This window comes from Dendrobium catenatum, unplaced genomic scaffold (genome assembly GCF_001605985.2).
Source record: "Dendrobium catenatum unplaced genomic scaffold, ASM160598v2 original_scaffold_88210, whole genome shotgun sequence".
NCBI classification, from domain to species: domain Eukaryota; kingdom Viridiplantae; phylum Streptophyta; class Magnoliopsida; order Asparagales; family Orchidaceae; genus Dendrobium; species Dendrobium catenatum.
In genome coordinates, this window is record NW_021406651.1 from 374,705 (window position 1) to 389,187 (window position 14,483).

The window sequence follows — 14,483 nt, forward strand, 5'->3', positions numbered from 1 at the left end:
CCCCTTGGTCCGCCCCTCCCTAGTCTAGGATCAGTTGGATTGGTCGATCCAGCTATTCCCTGGTTCAGCCCACAGGGGTTGCCAATGTATCATAATAATACCACATCAATGGACAAATAATAGAAGTTATTCCAAGCCATATGACCACTATTATATAAAAGAGCAGAAAAACCAATTAAAGCAAAAAAATTGACTATAACATATTGAGATGATACTCATTGATATATATTGCCTCGAGGAAAAGGTGTCACTTGTTATGTCCACATTAAATGGCATAGCGAAAAGGTGGTGAAGAGGTTAACATAAAGACAAATTTGGAGAGCTACCTAATATACTAATTAATTAGGGAGTTTTAACGACTTTCAAAGATTGATTTGTGCCTCATTTGCATGCAAGATGAATTTATGAAACTAATTTAAGTAGATTGATTTGTTATACAAAATTAAATATTTAGAATATTATTGAGATATGCACGGAAACTAATCCATAACGAGGAAGAAAAGTGTCATAGATTATTAGCTGGACAAAATGATGTGATTAGTTTTTGTCAATTCCTTGAAGGATCCATGATTATTTTCTATTAATGGAGAGCCAAAAGGGTGGAGTTTAACTTGTAGGCCACCCAGAGGAGACATGATTTTTAAAAGAAGAAAAGTACTAATTGTTTGAAAAGTGCACAAGTAACTGCAATCTTTATCAAGTAGAATTTCTTAACTCATTGAAACCGAACAAGTTTCTTCTCATCGTCTTATTCTAAAGAAAAATTGTCCAATAATTTAAAAAATTCAAACTCATCAAATGGTTTGTATAATGGAACACAAATGATTTGTAAATCATTTAAACATAATATTCTTATTTCAAAAATTTCAATGGAACAGTTCTCAGGCAAAATAGTTATGATACCTCAGATTCCATTATATACAATATCTGTCATTCAAATTTCAAAGGAAACAATTTCAGTTATATTTGTGTTATGCAATGACATCAATAAGTTACAAGGTCAAACAATTCCTAATATTGGGATTTACCTTTCACATTTTTTCTCACATAAAATATTATGTAGGATTATCAAGAGGTATAAAAATAAACCAAATAAAATTATTTATCATACTAGATAAATATACTTCAATTCAAGGTTCAAATATAGAAACTATTATATATAAAAAGATTATCACATTTTTCGAATAATCAATAAGTATGGACATACATTGAAATTAATTATTATATTATTATTCCTTAAATATATTAAATTAAATTAATTAGATATTAACTTTTTTATTGATTTTTACTGGTCAAATTTGAAATTTTATTAATATCAGATAAAAACTAATGGAGACAACAAATTTTATCAAGAATTTATCTCTACATCAACGTTATTAGAGTATTATTATTTTATTAGCTCAAATGAATACTGTGAATCATTCAATTTTAGACAAAAAAGCTTCTGAAACTTACTTTAATGGATAAGGAGATAATATTTCTTTCGCGATATTTTCTTTTAATTATAAAAACTAATATAATTTTGGACATAATCTAAATTTTTTTAAGATAATTTTATTTTATTTTAAAAAATTTATTACAAACTTTTTTTCTCATCTTATTTTCAGAAGTCAAAAATATGTCATCATATTTAATGAAACAGTTAAAACATTCTATAATTTATTAGAGACAAAAAAAAACTTGTGTTTCTACAAATGAAAAATTAAAAAAATTTATAATGTCCATGAAAAGTTTGAAATTATTTTAAATAAAATCTTATATATACAATTAGTTGTCACCGACAGCATAGAATCACTAAATAACAGTTTGTCAACAATTGATGACATCAAGAGAAATCCAAATTTTTCATCAAGTCAAATAATTGTTATATTTTTTCATCTATTAATACAATTAATTATAATTTATTAAATTTGATGCATATACCATTATATTAGTTATAAAAATTTCTAAAGTATGAATGATCTACAAACATATTGATAAAAAGAAAATTATCAAATGGTATTTACAGTTATTGGCTTGAGGTAAATAATATTGATTACTTTTTTAATTATATTTATTGCATATACTATTTTTTTGTTATGTAATAGATTAGAACTTTGTACTTACTTCATGATAAACACTAGCAATATTAGAATTAAAACAATTGGAAGAATTGAAGAATGAAAAATTATTTTAGCAAAAGGTGTCCTTGGAAAATATTTTAAGGGTGGATTTACCTTTATATATATATATATATATATATATATCACTCTAATTTTGATTATATATTATAATATCAGCTATCATACTCTGAACAACAATCTCAACGGTGATAGAAATTAATCAAAATTTTTCTTCATCAAAAGAAATCCAAGATTGGTAAGATTTCTTTTTTATTTTTTTTATTTCTTTATTATTTATTATTTTTTCTAATTATTACATTTTATTGAATATTTAAAACTAAAAGTCTAATGAAAATATTCTCCAACATATGCCATCGATATTTGATATTTATTTGATGGATATACAAAAAATATAAATATCTAAATATTCGGATCAAGTTACTGTAGCATATGAACCCATTACTTGTTTTTAAAAGATTTTCACTCCCAACTGTTATTTTTAATAATTTTGAGTTTTCCAAAAAAATTAAAATTTATTTTAGAACTTTTTCAAAGCTTTAATCTTTTCCTAAATAGTTCAAAGTATTTTCATAAATAATCTAAGTTTTTTCAAGCAATTGCAAAATCTCAAAAATTTCTATAAATTTCTTCTTAGTTTTTCTCATTTTAAACCTTGTGAGCAAAAATCTTCAACCCAAATCAATTGCAAAGTGATTCAAGTGTTGTGAGGCAATCAAGTTAAGATCGTCAATTTAATTATTTGTTCTAATTTTGTTTTTACAATATTTTGTGATCCTTTCATTTCTTGATTTTGAGTTCAAATGTGAAAATCTAGCAACGGCAACATGCAAAGATGACATGAATGTAGCAAGAACAAATTCTCCAGAGAAACTGCCATAAATGCAAATCTTAGTAACATGCAGCAACAAACTAGAAACATACCTTCCGATGAGAGTTGCAAGTTCGCATGGCCAAGAGTGCTTGATCAGTATCAATACTACGATGAAGAATATGAACCCTGAACAGAGACCAAAAAGGTCTCAAAAGATCCCACTGCTTCTCTAGAGCATGATAAGTTGGAAGGAAAACTAGTAGGCTCTTTTCAATATCAGGTTCAGTTTGATTAATGAATAAAATTAACTTATGAATAAGAGCATGAAGTTCTGGTTTCAGATCCGCATCAGCATATTCAGGGCTTGATCCTGAACAATATCGATCTGACAAAGCTTGTGTATTTATATCAAGAAGTTCTGCAACCTGGTTTGCAAAATATTAATTTCCACTAATCACTATCTGATGACTTCCTGACTATTCATAATATGTAAACATTACATTCTGCATATTAAAAATAATTAAAAGTAAAAAAGTCGAAAAGAAAGTTCAGGGTTAAGATTTTCCAATGCAATTAAAATGATGTGACGTATGCAAATTATAAAAAAAAAAAAATTTAAGATTCATCGATCAAAACAACCAAATAAGCCCAAACTTGTTCTCTTTAAATGTAAAAGAATAAATATGAGAATTAGGAACCATACACTAATGAAACAATAGAATAAATAGGAGCACTTGAGGAGGGTGCTAGAGGTGTTGCAGGAGCATCAGCTAAGGGCCAACTTAAGGAAATGTTGTTTTACCAAGGCCAATGGAGTATTTGGGACATGTTGTGTCCAAAGAACGGGTGGCAGTTGATCAAAAAAAATTGAGGCTATGTTAAGATGGTCATTACCTAAGAATCTGAAAGAGCTAAGGGGGTTCTTAGGACTGACTGGATACTATAGGAGGTTCGTGAAAGGATACAGCACTATCGCCTGGCCACTAACAGAGCAGTTAAAGAAGCATGGGTTCTATGGGGGGAGACAGCTACAACAGCTTTTGAAAGTTTGAAGAAAGCTATAACCACTGTACCAGTCATAACTCTGTCAAACTTCACTCAGGTTTTCATAATGGAGACAAATGTTTCAGGGTATGGATTGGGGGCAGTACTCATGCATGATCATCAACTCATTGCCTACTTCAGCCAGGTGTTGACAGCTAGAGCTCAATTGAAATCAGTTTACGAGATGGAGTTGATGGCCATCGTATTAGCCATCCAGAAGTAGCGACCCTACCTATTCGGTAGGCATTTCATTGTCAGAACAGATCAGCGAAGCCTGAAGTACTTATTGGAGAAATGGATGGTGCATAGGAGCATCAGAGATGGTTGTCCAAATTGTTGGGATATGATTTTGAAATTCAAAACAAGCCATGAGTGAAAAATAAAGCGGTAGATGCCTTCTCCAGAGGTATAGGAGAGCTGTAGGCTACAACAATATCGATCCCATTGATATTAAATTGGGAGGTCAACAAGGAGGAGAGTGTCGGAGATGATGAGCTGAAAAAAATTAGGGTCAAATTACTGAGGGAAAGGAGTAGCCATCTGGGGTATTCGTTGGAAGGGGAGAGGCTGTTGTACTAGGGAAGGTTTGTAATGCCCCGGACATCAGTTCACATTCCACACTTACTCTAGGAGTTCTATGGAAGCGCTGTTGGGGGTCACTCACGGGTATAGAAGACATACAGGAGGCTAGCTTCAGAGCTATACTATAAGGGGATGCATAAGGATGTGGAGGAGATGGTAACCAAATGCGAGGTATGCCAAATAAATAAGTATTTAGTCATACCTCCAGAAGGATTACTGCAACCGCTGGCCTTACCATATCGAGTATGGGAGGAGATCTCTATGGATTTCATAGAAGGGCTGCCCATATCATAATGGTTGAAAGTGATCTTAGTGGTGGTGGATCGCTTGAGCAAGTATGTCCATTTCATTCAACTATGCCATCCATACACTATAGTGACAGTGGCATCAGCGTTCACAAGGGAAGTGATCAGACTGCATTGAGTACCAGAGACTATAGTATCTGACAGGGATAAGGTGTTTCTCAATCACTTTTGGAGGGAGTTGTTCAGACTACAGGGAAAAGTGTTGAAGAGGAGAACCACCTTTCACCCATAGACGGATGATCAAATAGAAGTGGTCAACCGGAACTTGGAGACCTACCTCAGATGTTTTATGTCAGAGACACCCAAGTTATGGGCAAAGTGGCTAGCATGGGTAGAGTATTGGTGCAACACCCCTTATCATTCGAATTCTCAGATGACACCCTTCAAGGTGTTGTATGGAAGAAATTCATCTCACCTGGTGCACTTCGGGGCATAGCAGCACTCCAATTTCTTTAGTGGAGTATTTGGAGGAGAGGGACAGGGTGTTGAAACAACACCTCTTCCATTCCTTCTCCTTCATCTTCTTCTTCTTCTTCCTCCATTTTCTTCTCCAAATATACCCCAACCCTAACCCAAATTTTTCAATTTCTCCACATTCACTCCTCAAACCACCAATCCCCCTTCACAAAAAATACTCTAACATACATTCTACACACTCCCAACTAAAAAACTCATTCACCCTTACTTTCTCTCTAGAAAGAGAGAAATTTCTTCACAAACGCTTCCCTCTCCATCCCAAACATCTCCCTTCACCATCATTCCTCCATGTCTCCCCTCCTAGGGAGAAAAAAATTTCTTCTCTTTCTCTCCCTAAAATTGGAGTGAGATTTTCCCTCTCTAAACCTCACCCTTCATTCTCCTACACATCATAAACCTCTTCATATGCAAATCCCTCTCTTTTCCTCTCTTTTCCTCTCTTTTCCTCTCTTTCTATATCTTTCCCTCTCTTTCCCTCTCTTTCTCTCTCTAGAAAAAGAGATAATCTCTCTTTTCACTCTCTAGCTCCTTTTTTTAATTAAAAGAAAGCATATGTAATAAATTAAATGGCATGAATGACAACAAAAAATATTATATTGTGCATCGCAAGTTTTCCTTCATCGCTGCTGTTCGTCGTCGTTACCTCGGTCTTCGCGCACCCAAGGTATAAACCCGACAATAGTATTTCAATTTTTTATGCATAAAATATAAGTGCTTGTGAAGCTTTTATTAGCGAGTGAGAAAACATAAGTATCTGTGACCGCTTTTATTAGCAAGAGTGAAAATTCGTATGCATGAAATATAGTACTCGTGATCACTTTTATTAGCGAGCGGGAATATTTATTATGTATCAAAAAAAATTAAGTATCCATCACTGCTTTTTTTTTAGGCGGGAAAATATTATATTTTAAATAAGTACTTGAAGACCCCATGACCACTTTTATTAGCGAGCGGAGAACGAGACTGCTGCCGCGGTGTCACTTGACACCTACCGTGACTGTATTTCTTAGCAAGCGAGAAGGCTTTATACACCCCGATGCAGCCTCTTATGCGGGGACGACGCTGGGGTGCTCCCAAAATTTTCAACAAAACCTAGGACTTAGAAAATTTTAAAGAGATTAAAATCCACCTAAAATTCTAAGTCAACAAAAAATAAAATACACGACACCCTAGGCTCCCGACACTAAAAATTAAAGATGAAAGGAATCCAAAATATAGCAAAATATAACTTACACTGAACTTATAGAAGAACTAGTTGTTCACAAACGAGTAGAAATCAAATTTCTTCCTCCTACCTCTTAACTTACGTACACCTAAACTCCCCAACAACACTCCTTACAGAAGTTAAGTGTGAAAGAAATAAACTTAGTCTTCCTCCTATTTATAATATAGAATTCACAATATTTGCTAGCATCACCACTTAGGATTCCTTTGTTAAATGACAAGGAAGGTACACCTGTGTGCCCCGCCAGCTTAAGATCCCCTTGCTAAAAGACAAAGAAGGTATGCCTACGGGCTCCACTAACTCAGGATTGTAAGATGTCATTTTGAAGCTCTAGTCCTAAATTCCAAGAGTATTCATCAGCATGTGAAATACGAGCGTAAATACACCTAAATATGGGCAGTAATTATCTCAAAAAGGAGGGGTAAAAGTAAAAAAATTTATTTACCTTTCCAACAAAATGCATTTACATTAATTGTAAACATGTAAGAAAACTACTGCATATCCTTCTTAATTTTCTGGTTAAACCCTTCGTGAAAAAATGAGAAAACATCCATCACATTACAAGTCACGGGTGCACAAGTGCATTAGGTAACATGCACGCCAACTATTAAATTTAAGCGGCTCGTACGCCCCGTGAACATCTGTCTTCAAAAAGAAACAAAATGATACATTGTTATGTGTCACGAGTTATACAACCTCTAATTAAAGTATGCACATCACGGCAATTACTAAAAAAGAGCGTCGCCTACGAGCCCCTATTGTATGATGCGTGTATACCAAAGGCATACAAATGTATGATACAAATACATTAGTGGCCCACATGCATACTTCTAATCATACGAGCGCACTAAATAACATGCGCACATCTGTAAGCAAAATACAAAGTGACTTGACCACGAGCGAAGGCAACATGTATATGGCGAGTACAATTACCTAAAAAAAAGCTAGGGATTCGTTGGTGAACTACAATTCACCTGCAGAAAGAAATGAGTAGTGCATGATAGTTTACCTATATGAAATAGGCAATGGGCAACCTGTAGTCTGACGCTACGCCACTGGATCTGCAACATCCCTACATGCAGACAGAAGGCGTCTACGAACTCCCAAATGGAATACTTCATTCAAATGGTAGTTACCCGCATAATTGATCGACATTAAACATTCCAAAATGCCCCCGCACATACATTATAATATGTAAACACATAGGTACACAAAAGGGGCATGTGCAATCATACACCATATAGGCCCCCGACGAGCGTAACACATATATGTGATGTATGAGGGTGCTTCGCGGATTGAAAAGTGATGAGTTTTAAAGCATATAAACACACACCAAATATTAATACAAATGAACAAACGTAAGTTTAATTGTACAACATGCACTCAAATGTAAATACACGCAGGGCCCCGGCAAGCATATTTTTAGTAGACACGTGATGTATAGGGATATTACACTGCTCGAATTATCAAAAAGATATATGGTCAAGGCGTCAACCGGAATATATGTTTAATACGTTCATATACGGCATTAAAGGTCTATGACAAAAGAAATTCATTAAAAAATCACACAACCGACAAACTTTATCCCTTACCAACAAGTTGATAGGGTCGACAAGGTTTAGTCAATGAAAATGCCCATATACCCCGTTGATGGTCGTGTTGAATGCAAATCTTAACCGGAGTGGTCCATTACAAATAATCCAAAATGCCACCCAAATACTCAAAAATTCAAAAATTACAAAAATCATCCAAGTCTGAAATAATTAAAATTAAAATAATCCATCAAATCATTTAAAACAAAATTCATCCACTCTCCGCAAGAGTTTGTCAGGGTGGACAAACTGAAATTTACTTCAGCTCACATAGAATTAAATGCCTAGTCGAAAATATCACTAAGATCTATTCTCAAATAATCTCCTACCAGTAAAGACATTGTACATGTCCTATGACTAGTGGTTTTACTGCCAAATAACAACGCAGGAAAAACGGTTATGACTCGGGGCCCTCTAAACTAAGTGGTTTTATCGCCAAATGGCACCACGAGATAACGGTTATAGCTAGAACCAATATGTTCCTTAGTGGCATCAATTCCATGAGATATGAATTAATAAGATATAATCAATAGAGCATAAAGCCCACTGTTAGCTAAGGTGGATTCAATTTTGTCCCCTTAAATAAACATGTACCCCAGGTTTACAAGATACCCTTGGAAGAAGCAACCCATGCCTGCCAATAAAGATCCTTCTATCTGGTTGGATTGACTACCTCCTCTGACTAAGTAAACTAAGGACCACGATGGCCCGGGATGACAAAATCATGGGATCTTGATCGTGTCTATCATCCATTCCTCCACCATCCTCTTAAAGTGCAAGATGGTAAAATTTATAATTTTAAATATAAAATCTTTAAATTTTCAAATTCAAAAACTCACACTGCTACTATATGCCAAATAGCATGTGTTTCTACATATCTAATTGAAGACTAGCCTTAATCGAAAGTTCTCTCTCGTAATTAGGGCGGGGGTAATTAACTATAGGGGATTACGCCTATAGAAAACCAGAAACCAGATCAAAAAGGCTTTGAAAAATGAGGGCGAAATATCTAAGTTGTGTCTTATCCACAAACCATCTGCCTTCCAAAAATTTACCCCGGAACTTAATCCATTAAAATTCCCATGAAAAAAAGCAGTGGGGGAGGTCGGGGCCAAATTTTCGGAGCCCACAATGGCGACCATACATCTTGTGTTCCATGTATCCTAGTAGAGGAGAGTCATTGGAGATCATACAGCAAGTTCTGAATTACCAACAAACATTAACCGAGGATTTGGAAGTGATGTTAGAACCCTTTAAGCTACAAGGGGTGCGCTAGGAGGCAGGAGGGGAAAAAGAGGTATTGATCAAGTGGAAGGATCTTCCAGATTATAAGGCAACATGGGAGGCTTAGGTGAGGGTGAAGCATCAGTTTTCTTCTGTTTACCATGAGGACAAGGTGATTCATTAGAAGGGCAGTATTGTTAGGCTGGTTTAGGTGGAACCGGCCCAGCAAGGGCCAATTCGGGTCTACAAGAGGCGGATTATTGTCGCATCCTCTATTGTTGCTGCCCAAGCAATGGGGCACATGCCTCCTCTTTGGTTTGTTGCCCAAAGCAATGGGGCCCCCTATTTGAATTGATCTAATTTCAGCAAGAGAAGGGGTGGCTAAGGCATGGGAGGGAATTTTTAACTAGAAAATTAAGGCTTTAAATATGTATAAGATGTGAGGGTTAGGGCATGCTTGATTATTGTTCCCTTGAGAGTTTCTTCGTGATGTCTTGGGCTCTAGAGTTGTCTAGAGATTGGGAGAACGATCCTCCTCTTCAATTGAGGATCAATTGTATCTTTGCTTTTGTTATTTCCGTTAGTTACCTCTTTGCAATAAATTTCCAGTTTTGAGAGTTTTTTCACCATATTTTATGAATCGTTTGCAATTTTTACCTATCTTTGTTAGGGTTTACTTGAAATATTCAAGTATTTCCTATCAAATACCAAACAATGTAGAACAATCTAAAATTTAGAAATGGTAAATACAAATTTTCTCAAGGTCATCATAAAAGTATGTCCCCAGCTAATAAAATTATAGAATAAAATAAAATAAAACAACTAAGGAAAACAATAAACTTTGCTCGAATTATTAATTGAAGGATGCCTACAGTGAGAATAAATACTAATTTTTTCATCAAATTGCCCAGCTTTGACAAATTTAGTTCCGAATTTAACATTTTTTACTCATCAAGCGAAACAATATATGGATGCTCTGCAATGTAATCGACGAACCCTCACTAATAATTCTTTCATGCCAATGACATGATATTTTTGAAATCCAACCTCAATAAGGGATATAATCTCATCATCAAGAATAAACTCAGGAACATGCCACATAAAAGTATTTGGGAATATTCGATATGAATTCACCAGGAAATGGAAAGAGAGAAGAACATAATTAATTAATCAAAGACTCATAAAATAGGTTAAATTAGACACAATGAAAACTAGATTAATACTTTTTTTTTTTAATTTTCAATATGTAAGTATTAATTCTGATACTACAACAACAACAACATCAAACCTTTATCCAATTATGTAGGATCAACTACATTAATCATTTTATCCATTGTCTTATTAAAAGTCAAATTCTCATTTAAATCTAATAAAAATATCATTTCTAATATTTTCTAACCAAGATTTTTTAGTCTACCTCTCTTTTCTCAACATAGGCCAAATCAAATGCATGTAATCTCTAACCAAGATTTTTTAGTCTACCTGTCTTTTCTCAACATAGGCCAAATCAAATACATGTAATCTCTTAACCGGGTCATCGGAAATCCAACATTTTATGTGACCAAACCATCCAAGACAACTCTCTCTAATTTTATCTATCACTCGAGCAACTCCAACTATTTCACTTATATGCTCATTTCGTATTCTATCTCAAAGAGTAAAGCCACTCATCCAAATGAGCATCCTCATCTCTGCAACACTTAATTTTATGCTTCTCCTTTAATAGACAACAATCTGTTCCATAAAGCATTGTAAGTCTCACCACCATCCTATAGAATTTTCCCTCAAATTTGAGGGATGCATTTTCAAATTTAAACACGGCATAGCATTACCATGTTTTATACAAAACATAACACAGGTCTCATGATCAAGTTTTTAAAATAATGGCAGTTTCATAAATCATGACAAATCAAAGGACTATATCAAAAATCAAATGCAAGAAGAATAATGTTGCAGAGTAAGACAAAAACAACAATATAGACAGGAAACAAGGTACAAATTTTGACTAGACTAAAAAGTAGACGGAAAATTGCAAAACAAAGAATGTGAAAAAGTTCAAGCCAGGTCAAATACAAAATTTTACTGAAAAACAATAAAAAGAAAGTAAAAGGAAATAAGTGAAGGTAAACATGTAGCACGCAGAGAACAGCAGAAGATTCAAATGGAGACGCAACAACAACAAGCCTTTATCCCACTACGTGGGGTCGGCTACATGAATCCTTTTTCTCCATTGTGTCCTATTAAAGGTCAAATTCTCGTTTAAATCTAATAAAGAAAGGTCATTCCTAATATTTTCTAACCAAGTCTTTTTAGGTCTGCCTCTACCTTTCTTAACATAAGTCAAATCTAATACCTCTACCGGGTCATTGGAAGGTCGCCGTTTTATGTGACCAAACCATCTAAGGCGACTCTCTCTAATCTTATCTTCTACTGGAGCTACTCCAACCTTTTCACGTATATGCTCATTTCGTATCCTATCTCTAAGGGTAAAGCCACTCATCCACCTGAGCATCCTCATCTATGTCACACTTAGCTTAGTATTATGCTTCTCTTTTAATGGCCAACATTCAGCACCATAAAGCATTGCAGGCCTCACTACCATCTTATAGAATTTTCCCTTAAATTTGAGGGGTACTTTTCTATCACACAACAAGCCTGATGCATTTCTCCACTTCAACCATCCAACTTGAATTCTGCTGATAATATCTCCATCTATTTCACCATCATTCTGAACAATAGATCCAAGATATCTAAAACGCGTACTCTTATTAATGACTTGATCGCCCAAAGTCACAATCTCCTCACTAGGTCTATTACTACTAAAATTACACTCCATATATTCCGTTTTAGATCTACTCAAGCGAAAACCTTTAGTCTCTAATGTTGACCTCCATAATTCAAGTTTACTTTCAACTCCATCTCTAGCCTTATCAACAAGAAGAATATCATCAGCAAAAAGAATACACCAAGGTACATCCTCTTGCAAATGTCTAGTGAGAACATCCATGACTAAAGCAAAAAGATATGGGCTTAAGGCTGATCCTTGATGTAACCCAACCGAAATAGGGAAATACTTGGTCAAACCACCTTGTGTTTGAACACAAGTAATAGCTCCTGCATACATATCTTTAATGATTTGAATATAAGCATTATTAACTCCTTTCTTTTCAAGAACTCTCCAAAGCACTTCTCTTGGAACTTTATCATATGCTTTTTCTAAATCAATAAATATCATATGTAGATCCTCCTTATTTTCTCTATATTTCTCCATCAAACCTCTTAATAAATGTATGGCTTCCATAGTCGACCTACCCGGCATGAATCCAAATTGATTTTGAGAAACATTAGTATCACGCCGCAACCTATGCTCCATAACTTGCTCCCATAGTTTTAAAGTATGACACATTAACTTAATTCTTCTAAAATTCGCACAATCTTGTGCATCACCTTTATTCTAATGGAGAAATAGAATAAAATCGTGATGCAATAATGAAATAAGGGGAGATGAAAGAAACATAAATAGGACAGAAATTAAGAAGGAATAGTATCATATCAAACTTTTAGTAGGGTGAAAGAAACTATATAAATAAAAAATAATAATAATAAGATTAACCTGTTCAAGATAGAAAACTTTTCTTTGGAAGATGCCATCCCGAGGTGCAGATGGAATTGCAATCACTTCAACCCTTTCACCCCTCCCAAGATCTTTGAAGTAATCCCTATATCTTGCAATATCAGCTGTAGCAGACATCAATACCACCCTGGGAAAAACAATTATCACTCTATGGTATTAACTCGAGGCAAAAAACATCAGTAAAGATAGAATGATAATAGTACATAATAGGAAGATAAGCCTGACATTTAAGAACAATATCCATCAAGAAACATAAATTAATCAGACATTAACAAAACAATGATGATAAGGAGCATACCTCAAATCCTTGTTTTTCATCATAAACTGTTTAACACAAACAAGAACAAGATCTGACTCCACAGACCGTTCATGTACTTCATCAAGAATAATAACCTTATACTTCATGGCAGCCAATCCCTTATCACGCATCTGCTCCAACACAACACCAGCAGTCTTGAAAACAATTTTTGATCTGCCAAATGCCAATAAGTATACATAAGAAACTGTGCAAATGTTGAAGATTTGAAGAAAATGCATGCATGCGCAAGCATGGATGGTAGAATATTACGTGTAAGAAGATTGCCAAATTAATGATAGAATAATATAATCTCTTAAGGCACCTACAAAACACAATATCACACCCAAAAAACATAATAGAGTCAATTTATTGAATGTTTCAAAACAAAATGGCAAGTCGAATATTCATGTCTTTTGCACTATAATTCCATTTAAACATTTCATAAAATATGGATGGTAATTTTTTTCAATGCCAAGCCTTGGACAATGATTAAGTTCTCTTGTGTAATATGGAGGTCGTCCTTGGTTATGGAAGCAGCCTCTTTGCAAATGCAAGGTAAGGCTGCATGTAACAAACCCTCCCCAAACCTTACATTGGTAGAAACTCCAAGCACTGGAGAAACCCGTTTTAGATAGCGCTAACCACTAGTATATGCAAAATGGACCTCCTCAAGACCATGATACAAGAAATAAAGTTGTTATGGTAAATATTACTAGCACAAAGTAATCAATTTAAATAAAACATAATAAATGCACCTTGACGATGTCTTGTCTGAGACATTTGAATGGCCAATATGATATCCAATCTCATCTCCTACATCACAGTTTCTGGCATTAGCAACCATCCTTGCAATAGCGACTACTGCGAACCTTCTTGGCTGTGTGCACAAAACAGGCAACATATTTTCTTCAAGAAGGAAGAGAGGAACCTGAGAGCTTTTCCCTGCCACATGAGCATGCCAGTGGCGACCACCACAATCAAAGAGGAAAGGAAACCTCATTAATGATAAGCAAGCGCACCCCTTCAACAAGGTTTGTTAGCATCATAATGTATAATACAGTAAGTATAATCGGAAAATTACTAATTATACTTTGAAGTTTAGAAAGCTTGCATTTCCCATGCATTAATAAGGTCTGGAAAACAGATATTTTTTATATTAATACCAATT

The 14,483-nt window shown here is 34.7% G+C and overlaps 1 protein-coding gene across 8 annotated transcripts in view; it reads right to left on the reverse strand.

Moving 5' to 3' along the window:
- LOC110110088 (zinc finger CCCH domain-containing protein 4) overlaps positions 1-14,257 on the reverse strand; it is a gene marked incomplete at its 5' end in the record, with an annotated part of 128,511 nt that extends 114,254 nt beyond the window's left edge. For all 8 annotated transcript variants that reach the window (XR_003699595.1, XR_003699596.1, XR_003699594.1 and 5 more), the window contains 4 exon segments: positions 3,045-3,359; positions 12,997-13,144; positions 13,316-13,489; positions 14,071-14,257. Coding sequence is in view for 1 of the 8 variants with exons in the window: in XM_020841396.1 (XP_020697055.1) it covers positions 3,045-3,359; positions 12,997-13,144; positions 13,316-13,489; positions 14,071-14,257 (824 nt within the window).
- Between the last annotated feature and the right edge of the window lie 226 nt (positions 14,258-14,483).